Consider the following 16,756-nt stretch of genomic DNA (forward strand, 5'->3'; position numbering starts at 1 on the left):
TTTTGTCTACCGCTTAGAGTGTCTACCGCTTCCGTCTACCGCAGTACCTAGGCATAGAGAGATCTTTATGGAGCAAGCGGGGCGAAAGCTTCCCCAGAAAGGTTCGTGTGAATTTTCCCTGCTGGCTGTGGCTAGAAATGTGTCCGTGTGTCCTCGAAGGCGCTTGTATGCGACCAGTGAAAATAAATATCAAATACAACGCATTAGTATAAAAATATTTTAAAATAAAAGTAGAAGTTATTGTTTCCTGTACCACATTTTATATGTAAAGAATTGACACAAATGACCGGTGCAGCCGTACAGTACACTAAACTTTTTGTCTGGCAACCACAAAATTGTTGCGTTTGTTTACTGTTGTTGTTTTAGCAGTTTTTTTTTTACGCTCACTGGCATGCTAGCACTCGCAGTTCAGCCTGGTTCAGTTGTCCGGGGGTTTGCATGGTGATGTGTCATGAGCTAATCTAATAAGTTCTCATTTCATCTCACAACTTCACTGGTTACAATGTCGGACGCACAGCCCGGTTCATCAACGTCGAGTAAGCGATCGGAACAATTAGAGCGTTTACGCGCTCTTCACATGCGACGGGTAAGTAACGCGCGTCGTAGTGAAATCGGCACGTTTTGTTGACGTTGTGACATGTTGATGCTGTGAAAAATATGGCGTAAGCGAGAGACCCTGATAAATGCTGATTAGTTGCTATTTGCTTTGTAGAATGAAGCCAGAACGCTGAATCACAAAGAAGTAATCGAAGAGGACAGGAAAGCGAAATTGCCAGCCAACTCCGAGAGCAAGCAAAAGTGGGCACAGTACAAACTGGAAGAGGAGCAGAAATATGAGGTTAATGAGCGGGTTGTAACCTTGTAGATTTAACTTCTCTTATTGCCAGTGAGTCATGTTGCAGATGAATATAAGTGCATTCTGCGAGTCCACGCCGTAATAGTTGGGTGTTTTTGCTTGTAGGAGGCCGCCAAGAGAGGAGAAGATTACTCCCGGATCAAACTGCTGAGCGTCAGTGCTGACGAAGCAGAACGCTTTGATCGTAAGAAGAAAAGGAAAAACCCCGACGTTGGTTTCTCTGGTTTGTTTTGCTTCTTACGATGCATTGCTGGTTAATTTATATGACCATACGGAAAGCCATTTTTGAACACGCGTAGGTTTATGCGAGTCACACTGTTTTGCATTATTGCAGATTATGAGGCTGCAACTGTCCGGCAATATCAGCGTCTTGTGAAGCAGATCAAGCCAGACTTCGATCAGTACGAAAGGAAAAAGGAAGAAATGTAAGTTTTGTCCAAACTACAATTCTGTGTTGGTTTCTTTTTGGAAGCTAGACAATATTGCATCCTTCTGTAGCACCAGTGCTGTTACTATACTATGCAGCTTTTGTGAAGGATGATGTCTTCAGCGTCGCTAGAAATGGGAAGAGAGGCAGCTTATTGTGGAGGTTTTACAATTAAGAAAAATGCCTGGCATTTACGGTGGGGGCCTGCCAATAAATGCGAGGCACTAACACCGACATCCTTGAGGCCGGCAAGAAAGCAGATTGTCACAAATAGCACTGATGTTATCTTCACTGTATGAAAATGTTAACTCAGGATAAACATGTTATAGCCATAGGAATGAATGATTACAGGAAACATTCAGTTGTCATAAGGTACTGCAAGTAACAACTGTTGATAACGTTCCTGAAAGAGGAGTTGACATGAAGAGATTACGCAGAGCACGTCATGCATAGCATATAGCAGGCATATCTAACTGTCCAATATCATCTAAGGTTCTGCAAACTGTTATCAAATCAACGGACATATTGCAGCAAGATGGCAAGTTGGGCCAGTTGGATTATTGTAGTTTTGTTGTTGTCAGCCTCTCCTGTTCGTGTGTTTTCGGTGCGCTTCAACAAAATTCCAATTATGAACCGATGTATTTGTGCACATAAAGTATTTGTATGTGTTTCTTGCTAGTGTACACTTCCTTTAAAGCATGTTGAAAGGTACATGACTGGTATTGCTGACTCTTTGCACATTCTGTTGCTGTGCGTGTGAAAATACACAGATGCTCACTTTTTGAAAATAGTTATGTGATCTGATACATGTGCAATTTATCTCGGAGCACTACTCCGTGCTAGCACAAATGAAGTAGGCATGCACAAATGGTCTTACGGGTAAAATGTCAGGTTGTTATGCTAGGGCACCTTGTTTCAATCCCAATGATGTAATATTTTATTGGATATGCCCAAAATGAGACATGATAAAAAAAACTTACCGTGGAAAGGAGATTGAAAAAATATTCTTTTTATACATTGGAGAGCTAATTTTGGAGGAGTAAGGAAAGACAAAATATTATGTTGCATAGAAGTGTGTGTGTGTGTGTTTGAGTATAATAGATCTGTAACATGTGGAGAAACAATATTTTCATATTATGCTTTTGCCAGTACTGTAGAAATCGACGCTTGCATGTCTGATGTAAATGGCAGAATATGGTTCATTATAGCAAAAAGATTACAATTGTTGTTTGTTCTAAGCATTGATGGTTTGCAATTGTTCCAAATTAATTCTTGATTTAGGAGACCAAAAACATGCTAGTTTTGTGGTCAAGATGCTGGCTTTGAAATCCAGGGCCAACTCTAGGAATGGTCCCAATGAACATACAACACATGGGGTGAGAACAAGGGCGTGCACTCTGCCAAAAGTTGGTTTATCGAGCATTAACATGCATAAAGAAGGGAGGGGAAAGAGGAAAGGAGAAGGGCTTATGTGAATGGGTGTGAAGACGTTAGACCAAGGTGCCTCTGATTATTGTTTGAAATATCGGAATGTCTTGTCTGCTAGGGTGAGCGAAGCGGCACCGATACTTTTTTACATCGAGTACGTTTTAAATATTTCACCTGCCTGATTGTTCTTGTATCTGTGCACCACTATGGCTCTCTTCAAGAGCAGAGAGCACCCACAGTCTGCGCAATGGATGGCTAAATTGCTATTGTGCCTGTTTTTGACCTAAGTATACACTTATTTCCCCTATATAATATTGTGTGTGTGTGATCATTAAGCTCATCATTTCCATGTGTTGTTTTACATATTTATAGCTGTCAAGTAATGAATGCCCCACAAGGTTAGATGTTGGGAGTAGGGGTGCTTTGAATAATTTTTAATCAAATTGTGTAGAGTATAGTGCCTGTCGGTATGCAATGTGCCAATTTATTTGCTTTTTAAATGCAGTCCTCAGCTGACAAAATATTTATTTTGGGCCTCTACTGACGTTGACTTGCTTATTGTACCTATAATAAATATGTGCATGCAGAGAAGTGGTGTTTACTTTTTACTACCTATTCTTTCTAGAATGGTTTCCAAATTATGTTAAATATCCTATACCTTTCTCGTAGTGAAATTTGACCGATATGACTGCTAACAACCAAATTGCCATATTGGGACTTACAATATTGAGAACTTGGTATCTTAGTAGGCCTCATATGTTCATCTGACTGATTCAGACATTACTGTGATCACCCATAAAGAAAACCACTACTGCTTTAGGCACAGAGTTTTAAAGGAATGGCATCTCTGTCGCAGGGGTGATGCAATGTTTCCCACCAGAGACACTATCATCCATGGCCTACATAAGGACTCCAAGGACGACATAGACCGTATGGTAGATGACCTTGAAAAACAGTGAGCTATTTTAATTTTTTGTCTTTATAAACTCTATTTGTTCTTTCTAAGGATTAGAATTGAATTTACCGATGCCTTTTTCTCCTTCATTTAGAATTGAAAAGAGGAACAAGTACAGCCGACGTCGACGCTACGACGACGATGAGGACATTGACTACATCAATGAGCGCAATATGAAGTTCAACAAGAAGCTGGATCGGTTCTACGGAAAGTACACGGCAGAAATCAAGCAAAACCTTGAGAGAGGAACTGCTGTATAGTGTTTCAACTCTTGCACAGAAAATCTTTTCTTCTACGCGCACACACACACTCATAAATGTAAACTAATAAACAAGTACATACTATATCAAGACTTGACTTTCTTCCTTTGATGTACTATTTAGATTAGTGTCTTCTGTGAAATGCTATTTAAATTTCTTTTGTTTGAACACTTGCAGTGTTGTGAAGGCCACAAGCTTAGAAACATATTGTCAAAAGCTCGACAGCAGCTAGTACACCAGTATGATATGCCATGTATTAAAGTACTTTTTTTAAGTAAAGTAGTTATAGCACAGGATATGTTATTGTAATATTCTAGATTGACTCCACTTAAAGGGGCCCTGCAATACTTTGCGAGCATGGGAAGAAAACTCTGCCGATCGGCAGTCAAGACACCCCCCCCTCCCAAAGAACACGTGAGCCGAATATTATAGTTCTGCACGTGGCCTGGAATTTACAATTAATTCTCAGTCTGCTAGAAATTGCTCTCTTTTCTCTACATATGATGTCATATACCCAAATGTTTGGAGTCTGTCCATGGTCGTTGTCTCAATTCTAGCATTGTGGGCGGCATAGTTGCCACGGCTGCTGGGAAGTGACACTATGTGCCGCAGTTGCACTGAAAATAAGTCGTGTGTTTTCAAGGAAAAAAAAAAAGTGCTCAAAATCATGACGTGTGCTGATGAAGGTACACATCTTGTTCCTTATCCCCCATACTGCGTATCTTGTAGTGCACTAGGAAGTGCTTTGACACGTGCAACAGATTCTTGCAACTCTGTTTGCACTTAACAGATTCAAAAAATTTTTTGTGGCATGCGATTCATGCAGCATCATGTACTAATAGACTATTTCATTATAACTTCTTAAGTGTTGCAGGGCTTCTTTAAAATATGATACATCTCATCTCTTTTCTTTACTGGTAAATAATAATGCGGGACCCCACCACGGTGGTCTAGTGGTTAAGGTGCATGGCTGGTGATGCATAGCTAGCGGGATTTAATCCTGGCCGCATTTTGATGGAGGCAAAGTACTAAAGGCTCATGCGCTTGTATTTAGGTGCACGTTAAAGAACATCAAGTGGTCAAGATTTCCGGAGCTCTCCAACCTGACTTCTCGTAATCATACTGTAAATTTGGAACGTAATACCTCAAAAAAAAAAAAAAAAATGTGGGAGGAGACTTTTTACTAAAATACATTTTCATGAGAAAATAATACAGTAACTTCACAAAGGTATATATATTGCCTTATTAAGTTGCCAATGACCACTGAAACATTCTAGAAATATAATTTACTGCAAATTGTTTTTGTTTCTCAATAGCGAGTCTTTGATAGCTTGTGGGAAACTTATTCATTTTCACATAGGTGCCAGCTCAAGGGCAACAGTTTGCCATGACAGGATTGTATAGCTATAAGGAACAATGCAAAATAAAAACATTTATGCTACTGCACGGTGTATATGTACAAATTGACTGCCTTCCATTAAGCAAGCCAGTTAAGTCTTGAATAACACGTTAGATGGAAAGGAACGCTGAACATTTTGTATTTGCAGAGACAAAAAGCAACCAGAACATCAAAATAAGTTTGCACCTTGCATGGCACTCTCACCGAGTCGTCACAGGTAGTTTGTTGTGCATTTGCAATGTTTACTCAGATTATTTCAATGGGTAAGCATTCCTTCACAAGCTCTCTGGCAAAAGAGCGTTTGTAATGTAATGTCTGGTAAATGGAAAAGAATTTGATACATTGGACATTTTTGAGACATTAGAAAGTTCTGATGGCAAAGGTGGATAATAGACAACTTTGATGTTTTTAAAAGAAAAAATCCACTAGGAATGCTTGGATCATAGAAAGCAGACAAAAAGGGAGAAGGCAGAGAGGTTAACTACAAAGACTTCCGGTTGACTACGCTGCACTCGAACATAAGGGGTGGAGAATAGACAGATGAGAAAGAAAGAGAAAAAAAAGGAGAGAGAGGCAGTGAATGCACTGCAGCGTGTGAAACTGCACCGCAAGTTGGAGGCATTCACACAAGCCACTCATCTTCAAAAAGCATTTTTTCTCACTATCTTGTGGCCCGTCGACAGATGTGGACGGTGTTATGGGTAGCACCTGCACAGAAAGTGGCTGATCATCCAGTCGCCGCAATTGCCAATGCGATTGCGGCGTCTGGCGACTGGATGATTGACTCCCTCTGTTCTCTCTAAGGAAAAACAAGGAAGGTGGCACCAGCAGGTGGATTTTCGTCGGTGCTGCAAACATTACATGCCGCGCTGTCAGCCACTCGGATTAACGTTTTTATATGCTTTCATGAAAGCAACTCCTGGCCAAAGGCAATAGTAAGCATCACGTCGATGAATGCAGGATAGAGGAAATACATGACAAACATCGCATGTAATGAATAACTAGTAGAACACAGTCTTGCCATATGTGTTGGCACTAAAACCTTCATCTGATCACGTAAGGTATCGCACTGTTGACCACCAAAGTATATTATAGCGACCAAAGCCCCAAACCTTCCATGTGCATGGAGTAATAAAATACCGACCCCCAAAGTACGTTGGAACTTGAACCCCAAACCTTCCAAGTGCATTGCATAGGGTTGTGAATCAAAGGCGAGAAGTGATTAAGCAAAGGTCAAGCAATTTACAGTAGTGGTTAAACAGTAGTCATGCAATAGTCAGTAGCAAGCAATAGCTATAAGTGGCACAATGCGCATGCATGTCTCTTTTCGTACATGTTCTTATATATGCCAAGTAGAAAAAAACTGATTTAGAAAGGAAAAGGTGCCACTTAAAGTGCAGCCAAATCGTCAGCATGAAGGTAAGGCAGAAAAGAACACTGCACCACAAAGACTTGCACTATGCTACTTAGAAATGCGTAAGCTTTGTTTATGTGAATATGTGCTTTCCAAAGTGCAATGTGAAGTGAAACAGAGAGAGCTTCATAATGTTTAATGTACTACATTTTTACCTGTGGAAAGTATCTACATTTATTTTTCTATTTTAAATATGAGTATGACTTTAATACAACTATCACCTTAGGCAGGGGGAAGCACTAATCCTACCATAATATACTGTCTTAAGTATAAGTATGTGGAAATTGGTAAATGAACTTTTCAATTAACAAATTCTAGAATTTCAAAAATTTTCACTTTCACAATAGCTGAAAGAAATTTCACCATTATTACTTTTAACCGGCTCTGGTCCAATTAAACATGCTATTTCTTACTAATGCCTTCTTGTGTGGGACGTGGCGAATTTCCCAGCATCATGCAAGTGGTTGCTACTGTTCGTATTCTGCACTTCTTAATAATAACTAGTACAAACAAATTTTGATCTTGGCAGTTTTGTGAATAAATCTAGCTTTCTCAGGTTTATTTTGTTTACATTGAATGCAACATATTTCTTCTTTAATATGGAAATTAATTCTATAGGAGAGCTACCAGTACATAAGAAGTTCTAGAAACTTGCTGTGGTAGCTTCAAAAAGATGTTGCCACCAGTTCTGTCTGGCTGACAAGATCTACACTACCATAACACTGTCTCAGCATTCTGTGAATAATTTCCTAACTTGTTTTTTAATAATTTCCCTTAAAATTACTGTTTCACACTAGCCCACACAAGGAATAATTGTGTACTTGTAGAAAATACGGTACAAGTCACTGGTATTACATGACCACAACAGTGATGGCACCTCTCTCTGTCCACTATTTCTTTTATGGCATGAAAACAGGTTCTAGACTGCCTAATTACAAGGTCAAAGCATTCAATAAGTAACCTGTCTCAAAATTCCACATAGCATTACAGCAGCTAATACATCAGCACGGTCATTGCATAAATAGCCATATAACATTTTCAGGTCTTTCTTTAGTTTGATGAAATGTATAATTTACTTCATCAATACTCATTTAATTATTAAAAATTATAGTGACTAAGTAAAACACAATCTTCTCCCCACTCTCTCTGTTCTCTAGAGCAGAGCTCCCTCCGCTGCGTAGCTGCTGTCGCTACAGAGGGGAGTGGAAGGTTGGTTGTGTCCACCTTGCCTTGCCATCCCTGTTTCACAAGGATGTAGACCAGTCCTTCGAATGTCACAACCAGACTTCATATACAATTATTATACAGAAATGTACAAGACACACTTGAGACTGTCACCTTTTACCTTGGCAGAGCCAATAGTGCATAGCCTCGTTTGCTGTGACCAGAACCCCTGTGAGGAGCCGGAAGCCAGGTTTTAGCCCCTTGGTTGTCTCTCCCAATTCTCCTCACGGCAAATGAAAATAATTCTATCCACTTATTGGACGAACTGTAAGTTCGTATGCTGATGGCCTCCTCTCTCTCCCCCTGCAGCTTGTTAGCCACTTGTCAGAGGTAAGACGAAAAAGGAGCAGCCAACACAGACTTTCTGAAGAGCCGGTTAAACATCCGATGGTGGCGTCATTCAGCTCCCCGAATCAAGTTACTAAGTGCGGCCGGTTAGCTATAGAGCCCATGTCACGACGTGGTATATCGTCTCGCCTAATAGGCGCTTTGCGGACACTTCGACACTGCTTGCTGGCACCCCACTGGTCGGAGCAACGTTGGTTGTTCAAACAATGGCGAACAGACCACGGCTTTCTATTCTGAATGGTTTCGGAGAGCGCAGAGGGGGTCTTGTCAGCGAGATTTTTGTCCCTGTATAAGCATCGCTCCGTGCTGACCCTGGTTTCTCGGGAGCTCGCTTCTTCGAATCCACGCTTCTGGAGGGGGAAGACACACTCCCCCCCTTCCTGCGACGCCAAACTTTACAGACAATAATAACTACGTACTCTGCATAACTTAATTTTTCTAATCGCTGGCTCGGAGCACGAACACTGCTCTGCACTGTGTCTACACATGACTTTGATGCTCATATCACAGATATAGCCAGACCAATTTTAACCGTTTAGTGAATGAAAAAAAAAAAAGTGCCAAGATCAGCAAAAAATTTTATTTACTCGATTTGTAGAGCTTTTTATTTTAATAAAATCGTACCATTCTTTCAATTCAATAAAATTCATTTATTTCACTTATCAAGTAGAAGATAACTTGAAGCTGGCTTCACCACAAGGCAATACATTGAAAAATGACAATAAAAAATGAAAGCCAAGACGCAACTTATACAAAAGTGGACAAGTGTAGCCATGTAGCATAAAAAAAAAGTATGGAGAGTACAGTCTTGTTTGGTTATGAGCGGGACCATTTTTTTTTTTACACAATTTTGTCCAAGTTGCCATCAGCGACTTCCTTAAAAATGTCATGACAATACTCGTAAACAGTCCCAAAAGGGTTAATCAATTTGGAATGAGTTGATGCATAAGACAATAGAAGCTTTGGTGACATACACATAATTGAATTCTATGCTATAAACCTGCAGCTGTGAGTCAGCACTGTCCATGTGTGCTTTTTTATTTGTCGTGTATTCTGCGCTGTACAATTCAATTCGCTATGTATCGCAATTTATTGCTATCACATTGACTTCTCCATCGTTGCACCCATATTGTCTTTTTTCAATCAACAGTACACTCCAAAATTTTGTCTTGGGTCACATGTGCCTTCACAACAGTGTGCGCCACGCCATCGTGAAACCTGAACGAAATCGCATATTTAGGTCAAATTTCTCCTTCAAATGACGATTAGATAAGCGGCAATGTGCAAGTTTGTTTTCTCATGCTTCTGATGCAAAGCACTTCTGAAAACTGCATATATTTCATGCATATATTTCAATGCACGGGAATCTATGGAATTCATTGACTACTGTTCATAAATTTTTGCCACAATCGTTGTGTTACTGGGCTTAGGCGGCTACACCCCCACCCCCTCTTCCACTTCATATTTTTCTCCAAATTAACTACACTGAGGTTATATGTGCTTTAGTACTTGGTTTATTTTTTGCACCTTCTATCTTCTTACGGTACCTGCTCTTTTGTATCAAAATGCAATTTTACACTTGTACAAGCTATGTGCATTCTGCTGCTTCATATTTGGTATTGTACCTGGCATTTTGTATCTCTCCATCTACTTACTCACTGCTTCTAATGCCATACTGGCATTGTAGGTACTTAATATACATTTCTTCTCATTACTGAAATTCGAGCTGAGGTAAATAGACAGCAGCATAATATTCAACTGAATGTTCATATGTACTGAATCTACTCCTAAGCCTACTCATCACCATCCTTATGCAAAGCCACCTTTTGGTCCTTTAGTTGTGCATAATTTTTCATCATATCCAGTGTAGCCAATCCCCATGGTGGGCATGAACCAAGTGTTGCAGCTATAGCAACAGTGTCAGCTTAGAGTTGTCATAAATCAGAAAGCTGCAGAAACCGCCTGAATATGTGCCACTTTGCCCAACAAAGACACATTAGTTAGTTTAAGACACGTTGTTCAATGGGCCTCAGACAAACCACCATGTTGTTTTGCATGCAGCCATGCATATACAATAAAACCAAATAGACAAGCACTGGGAAGCAGTTCTTGTCTTTTATATAAGGTGCCTTAAAAAAACAGGGTACTACAATTTTATTTTGGAACCGACTGTTGTTTCAATAGTGGCACACTGTGTCTATTTTGCACGAATGGCTGTTACGAATCTGGAGAGGGCTGAGTGTGTCTTCCCCATCCAGAATTCCACAGATTCTTACGAAGCTGCTGCCGCAAACCACAAGGTGTAGCATGTCCTCCATCTCTCTTTTGGTCTCAAGTTTAATATACATTGAACACAGTGACAATGACTTGTAGTAGAAGTTTTCTGCGTGCATTTATGTACAATATGATAATGAATTCCCAAACAGAAATAACTCAAAATGCATATCTTGTCCTGATGTCTTCCAGTTTCTTGGAAACCTGCACATGAAGGAAGTAACATTATTGCCGTGAAATGCAAGAAGATGCTAAACGTTATTCATACTTCACTTGGATTCCTGTCGAGCTCCTCTGCAATGCTCTTTTGTTTAGACGGATCAAGTGAGTTGAACTGTTCGCACAGGTCACCATCAATGACATTCTGAAAGTGAAATCCCACATACAAAATCAATTATGAGCAAGTTCTTTACATGTATTAATAACTAAAAATAAAGTCATTCTCACCTTGACAGGAAAGTAAGATGATCTAAACGAAAGATGGTCTCTGCCACACAATGGCGGGTTTTCAGACCGCATGTGCATCTCCAAATGTTGAAAGAAATCGTGGTCCTAGAAAATCACAAGCACGAACTTGACATTACTTCACACTGGTCTTCTGCACTAGTATACTGATGTTTACTCACATCACAACAAGCAGAAAAGGATGGGGCAGAACAATGTTAACAACCACCCAAACTACTACATAGTAGCACAAATTTCACTTACAAGACCAATTTTATTAAATAACATTTCCAAGCAACTGCTGCATCTAGCAAAATATGGCCCTGTTGAGCTAACCTTTACACAGTTCTGCTGCTGCCTACATAAACCTTCATAAAAAAACATTGCTAATTTATATTTATTTCTTACTTTACAGCAAGTAGGCACTGATACAGTGCACGAATGTTACTGCAACAAACCAGCTGTACATAACAAGATATGCTTGTTAAAATAATGAGGATGATGAGCATTACTGCTATCAGCTTTAGTTAATAAAGATCAACAATTACTTTGTACAGACCACTACATCGTTGCACATAATGAAACAGCCTCTGAAGTGAAATTTGAATACCACAAACCAACACAAAAATCTAGGATTCAGCCTCAACAGGCAAGGATATCATGTGATACTGCAGTTTCATCTCAGTGTTAAGACTAGTAAAGTGGTTTTTATGGCAAGAACTACACAGTCCCACTTACAAGGAAGTGCTAGATTTTAACATGTAACTATTATATTTTTGCAAAAAATGGGTTTGCCATGTTTGTAAGGTTCGATTCTTTCATTTGAACAAACCTGTAGAGCAGTCGTGTCTAACATGTATATGAGTGGTCTTTAGGTCTGAGGATGATAATGGTTTAATGTTGAGGTACATATGCCCAAGTAAACGCACACACCATTTTTATTTGAGGCATTCTATAGCTACCTTCTCCACCTCACATCCGCTATCTCACTTTGTCTACAGTGACACTACGAAAACGACACCGAGTTTACTTTTTTTTGTGGACAAAAGCACAAGCAAACTCAACAGTTCTCACAAGGCAAGTTTGTAGGCGCATGGGAAATGGCACATACGCTCCGCTCATGGCAACCAAGACTGCTTAGATAGACTTATATTGCCAAGTGAAAAGTTAGCAGTACTTCATCATGGTATCAATTATGGAAGCGACTTTACACTTTTTTGGAGCAGATTTCGGTGCAGAAAAAGTACCACTTTGGAGCACCAATTAGTGTTTTAAAAGCAGATGGCAAAATATTCCATGCAACTCCTGGAGTTAAAAGCACTTGCCAAAGTGTCTCATAAATAATAATGTTTACAATGAAAGACATTTCAGAAAACAATCAATATCAATAAAAGAAACAATAAGATGGTTGGTAATCGAATGCACCGTGAAGTAAGCTACATATTTAAAAAAGTAGTACATTCCTGTGGCTGATATAAGATCAAAGTGATAAAAGTAACTCATTATAGAAGCAACCACAATCAAATACAACTAGTGCCAAACAAGCACCTGACAATTACTAGTATAAAATTAAAGTAACCTATCATTTTCACATTTTACCAAAATAACCCACACGTGAAGTTGAGTTACATGCTTCATATGCCAGTTCTTGTTGCATAAATGAGATCACAGCCGATAAAAATCGTACACCAGCATACTAATATGATAGTACACAATGTTTTTTATAGTTTTTATGGCTTGCCAGCTGGTCATATGGTTAAGGTTCCGTGTCTTTATTTTCTCAATGCCGTGTTGGAACAAGTTTGAACTAGTCACTAATTAAAATCACAGTTCGGAGCAGCATTTCTTTTTCAGAGCCCTTTGTAGTGACCGGACAAGCACCTCCATTACTGTGGTATAGACGTTGTCCGCCTGATGTCAGTCTCTGAGAGCATCAGTTGGAAGCTTGGCCCCAACTCATGAAGGTGAAAATTTGGGTCGATTTGCTGGGACAGATTGCTACTACAGCAAAATTTACACAGTGTTCAAAAATGCGCAGAGCATTGTAGATAACAAACACTGTGAGACACCTGCAGCTGTTCCAGAGATGAATGCAGCACCAAACACGTATTGATAATTTTATGCCCTCATGCAAAATTTTGCCTAAGGGTATACACACGTTCTAACAAATAGCCTAAATGTGCTCATCACTTCTAAGAAGTTAAACTCTGCTTCAAACTAATTGTAACAAGTGCATTTCCATTTACCTCGTGTGCTGTAAATGGCACTAGAACTCCAATGGTGCCTGAAACTGTCAAGTACACAAGTGATTCCGAGCCACCAGGGATTAATGTTGCTTTCTGCAGTGACAGTACAGTTTCTCCAATATGAAAGTTGGATATGACTTCAGCCTAAAACAAGAAGGAACAAATGTTAATTTATGCAGGTTGCAAGTTTTGAAAGAATTTTTTTGCTGAACTTCTGACATTTTATTTAATACAGAACTGTCATTCCAAGGAATGGGTTTATGAGTCAAAGAGGTAAAGATATAACATGGAATTTTTGTTTTGTTCAAAGATGTGTAGTGTAGAGCTTAGACACCATAGTAGAAGTAAAATTTGTACCAACATAGTAAGTGCCCCCTGTATTAAACATTAGCAATAATTACCTTCCCTTGCCTCACTGGGTATATTTACTATTGGACGTAAACATGGCTAATATGCAATGCACCACTCTGTAGAAAGGACCATTTTTTTTTTTTTTTGCAAATCTGCTCAAAACCACTCATGAACACATCACAAGATACAGAAAATTAAACAACCTTTCTGCACTACTTTAACAAGCCAGTGCTGTCCCACCAGTATTGCAATCATGGATAGTGTATGGATTCTTTCCATCTATTCATTCTTTTATTCCGTTCCTTCTGTTATGAAAACAACCTTGTGCATCCTTCACAAATCTCTTTGAAGCCAATTTTTCGCCAAAAAATGCATTTTACACCGACAGTGGTGGGAACGACTTCCAGCATTTTGGAGCAGCTACCTCTATGTTAGGAGCACACACGAGCTTTCCATGACACACACAGAGGAAGAAAATTTAGCCTTTGTTTAGTTTATTGTTTCGTCAGTTTACATAATTATTTATGCAGAAGCAACAAGCCTACAAAATAAACAAAAGTAGGATTACGCACAGAAGCAATGACATAAAATAGCGAAGGATATTGCACCAACAAGCTAGCTGCAGCATGAAGTTCACAGCAGCGTGCGCGTGCAAACACATACACATTCAAAGCTTGTTACAGTAACACCTCATTCATACGTACATATATGCTGACAAACTGCCGAGAACTGGCTAACTACACTCTAAACAAAGTATGCATTAACCACCAAATAAATAACCGAGCGCAGGGTTCCCCTTCGAGGGATGAAAGGAAGGTGGTCGAAGGTTGATTGATATGTGGGGTTTAACGTCCCAAAACCACCATATGATTATGAGAGACGCCGTAGTGGAGGGCTCCGGAAATTTCACCTGGGGTTCTTTAATGTGCACCCAAATCCGAGCACACGGGCCTACAACATTTCCGCCTCCATCAAAAATGCAGCCACCGCAGCCGGGATTTGAACCCGCGACCTGCGGGCCAGCAGCCGAGTACCTTAGCCACTAGACCACCGCAGCGGGGCGTGGTCGAAGGCTCTTGGCAGCGCCCCGCCCTCCCCCAAAAGAGAACTCTGAGCACAGTTATTTGTTAATGGATGGTACGTTTAGTGCGTAGTTAGCCACTGCACTTGCAGCGTCCCACCCTCCCTATCATGTCAATGTATGGGGCTCTGACTTTGTGCCCCCCCCCCCCCCCCCCAGGCGCACGTCTATGACCAAGAATCAATTTGCATTTCTTTACGTGCGCCATCACTGCTAAAGAAAAAAAAAAGTAGTGTCACAGCAAATATATCAGGGAGTTTTTGATAGCGTACCACAAAGCTTTGCGTTTGCTGCCACTGCGCATGCATCATAACTAAACAACGTTAGCATTTGCGGTCTGCCCACAAAAAATCCGAAATAGCATGTGGCCCAGCTCGCAAGGCCCGCAAACCCTCTTTGTGGTGGCGGCAGACAAACGCTATTCGAAAACTCATATGTCCACGACGGCCGCTAACTTATCGTGCGCTATTTGAAAACGCTATACTGCTTAAAGTGGTCCCCCCGAAGCTATTTCTTTCCTTTTGCAAATGTTCAGAAACAATTGTCATTCTCGCACGACCGTTCCGATGGCAGGCGGTATTGACACCAAAAAGCATTTTAAAACTACCGTGGAGTCCAGGATACGCAGCCAACACAGTGACTGACATAGCGAGGAAACGAACATAATCGGCTGTCCGCAATAAATTTTTACTGTGTTCTGCTTCTTAGCGAAAACCGACACAGTTTTTTTTAGACGCAGTACAGTGTATTGTCTGGAGCCGATCATCTACTGGCTAGTTGAGTGCAGCGCTTCGCCTACATGTCGTACAGACCGTGCCGAGTCACTTGCGCTCACTCCACTTCCGACCGAGCACACATGTGGCGAGAAGCCTGTTGCGTTAACACGATGATGCATGCCTTCTACGAGTAATGCTCTAGGGGTCCTGGCAGAGGGCGGAGGCATGTTTGGGCTGTCGCCTCATGAAAGCGTGAGATACGCTTGCTCTCTCAGTGTCCACGATCGACAACGCTCAACTCCGCAACAGCGAGATGCTTTCATTTCTGCAAAGCGGTGCACACTTAACACGGTACCGCACGATTGAGGCGGCAGTGATCGGCGCTTCAGCGCCCTCAGTTAGTCGCCAGCTATTAAAAGCGTGCCGTAGGCTTAAAGCGGCACTACGCCACACACAGGGCCGTACCCAAAAATATTTTTCAGGGGGGAAGGGGGGGGGGGAGGGGCTTTATTAGGGGTGGGGGCACAAGTTCGGTGTGCCATCACTTGGCTACTCCTCTGGCCACACATAGGCTTTTCGTCGGCGATAAGTCACACTGGCACGCTTTTAGGCATTCACCCCACAAGCTTCGTTCTTATCCAATGGTTACGAGAAAAGGCACTGCCGCAATCACGCGGAACTTGGAATAATTGATCGGCCGATTCCGTGCTTTTGCTGCGGCACAAGTGTACGCAAATGCAGCAGCGCAAGTGTTCAAGATGCCAACCTTCACGTAAGACTGCCCATGATGCGTGCTGTCAACATTACTTTCTATTCTAAAACCACCCTGTGGAACAGAAATGACACAAATTAGACAAAAAAGACCCTTTTGGAGCAGCATGGCGCAGTCATTTCCAGTTGGCGCAATGGGCACAGGTTTCCCACCACTGCACTGAAAATTTCTTACAATTAACATCGAATTTTCACCTTGTCATGATTTTGAATCATTACAAATTAATGCACAAAAAATTATGCATGGTGAGCATATATTAAATTACCAAGTTAACATTCTGATTTAATGACATGGCAAGGTGTTTATGAACAAGAAATTTCATTTTCGATGGCTCACTGTCAAATCTTATAACGCGATTCCAACAGACTATATGTGCAGCGATGCTGACTATATATTGTCAGCATCGCTGTGCTTGAACAGGTACAAAGTAAAGCTGTCCGCTTCATTTTCAATCGTTACAGGCATAGCGATTCCCCAACAGAACTTCTTCGGCTGGCTGGCCTTGCTACTTTGTCTAACCGAGTGAAAGTGCACAGATTGAAAGTCCTATATTCATTGTTA

The 16,756-nt window shown here is 40.8% G+C and overlaps 2 protein-coding genes across 4 annotated transcripts in view; one reads left to right on the forward strand and one right to left on the reverse strand.

Annotated features, from left to right (window-relative positions):
* Nucleotides 1–363: 363 nt before the first annotated feature.
* LOC119176230 (pre-mRNA-splicing factor SYF2) lies at nucleotides 364–4,012 on the forward strand. The gene is made up of 6 exons (XM_037427406.2): nucleotides 364–586; nucleotides 713–838; nucleotides 962–1,079; nucleotides 1,191–1,281; nucleotides 3,568–3,666; nucleotides 3,761–4,012. Exons 1-6 carry the CDS (start codon nucleotides 503–505, stop codon nucleotides 3,924–3,926), a joined length of 684 nt encoding a protein of 227 aa, XP_037283303.1. The 5' UTR covers nucleotides 364–502; the 3' UTR covers nucleotides 3,927–4,012.
* Nucleotides 4,013–10,448: 6,436 nt separating this feature from the next.
* Nucleotides 10,449–16,756, reverse strand: part of Sf3b3 (splicing factor 3b subunit 3) — a 59,206-nt gene continuing 52,898 nt past the window's right edge. For all 3 annotated transcript variants that reach the window (XM_037427408.2, XM_037427407.2, XM_075877279.1), the window contains 4 exons: nucleotides 13,276–13,419; nucleotides 11,033–11,137; nucleotides 10,854–10,949; nucleotides 10,449–10,789 (listed from right to left, as the gene is read on the reverse strand). In XM_037427408.2, the coding sequence (XP_037283305.1) occupies nucleotides 10,745–10,789; nucleotides 10,854–10,949; nucleotides 11,033–11,137; nucleotides 13,276–13,419 (390 nt within the window). In that variant the 3' untranslated portion in view covers nucleotides 10,449–10,744. The remainder of the gene's footprint in view (nucleotides 10,790–10,853; nucleotides 10,950–11,032; nucleotides 11,138–13,275; nucleotides 13,420–16,756) is intronic.

The sequence above is a fragment of the Rhipicephalus microplus genome, chromosome X (genome assembly GCF_043290135.1).
Source record: "Rhipicephalus microplus isolate Deutch F79 chromosome X, USDA_Rmic, whole genome shotgun sequence".
Taxonomy (NCBI): domain Eukaryota; kingdom Metazoa; phylum Arthropoda; class Arachnida; order Ixodida; family Ixodidae; genus Rhipicephalus; species Rhipicephalus microplus.

Bases quoted from the DNA above. Each gene is read 5' to 3' on its own strand.
- LOC119176230 (XM_037427406.2), top strand. From the start codon at position 503: ATGTCGGACGCACAGCCCGGTTCATCAACGTCGAGTAAGCGATCGGAA. The intron at 587-712 runs GTAAGTAACGCG...TTTGCTTTGTAG, and splicing joins GCGCTCTTCACATGCGACGG to AATGAAGCCAGAACGCTGAA. The intron at 1,080-1,190 runs GTTTGTTTTGCT...GCATTATTGCAG, and splicing joins CCCCGACGTTGGTTTCTCTG to ATTATGAGGCTGCAACTGTC.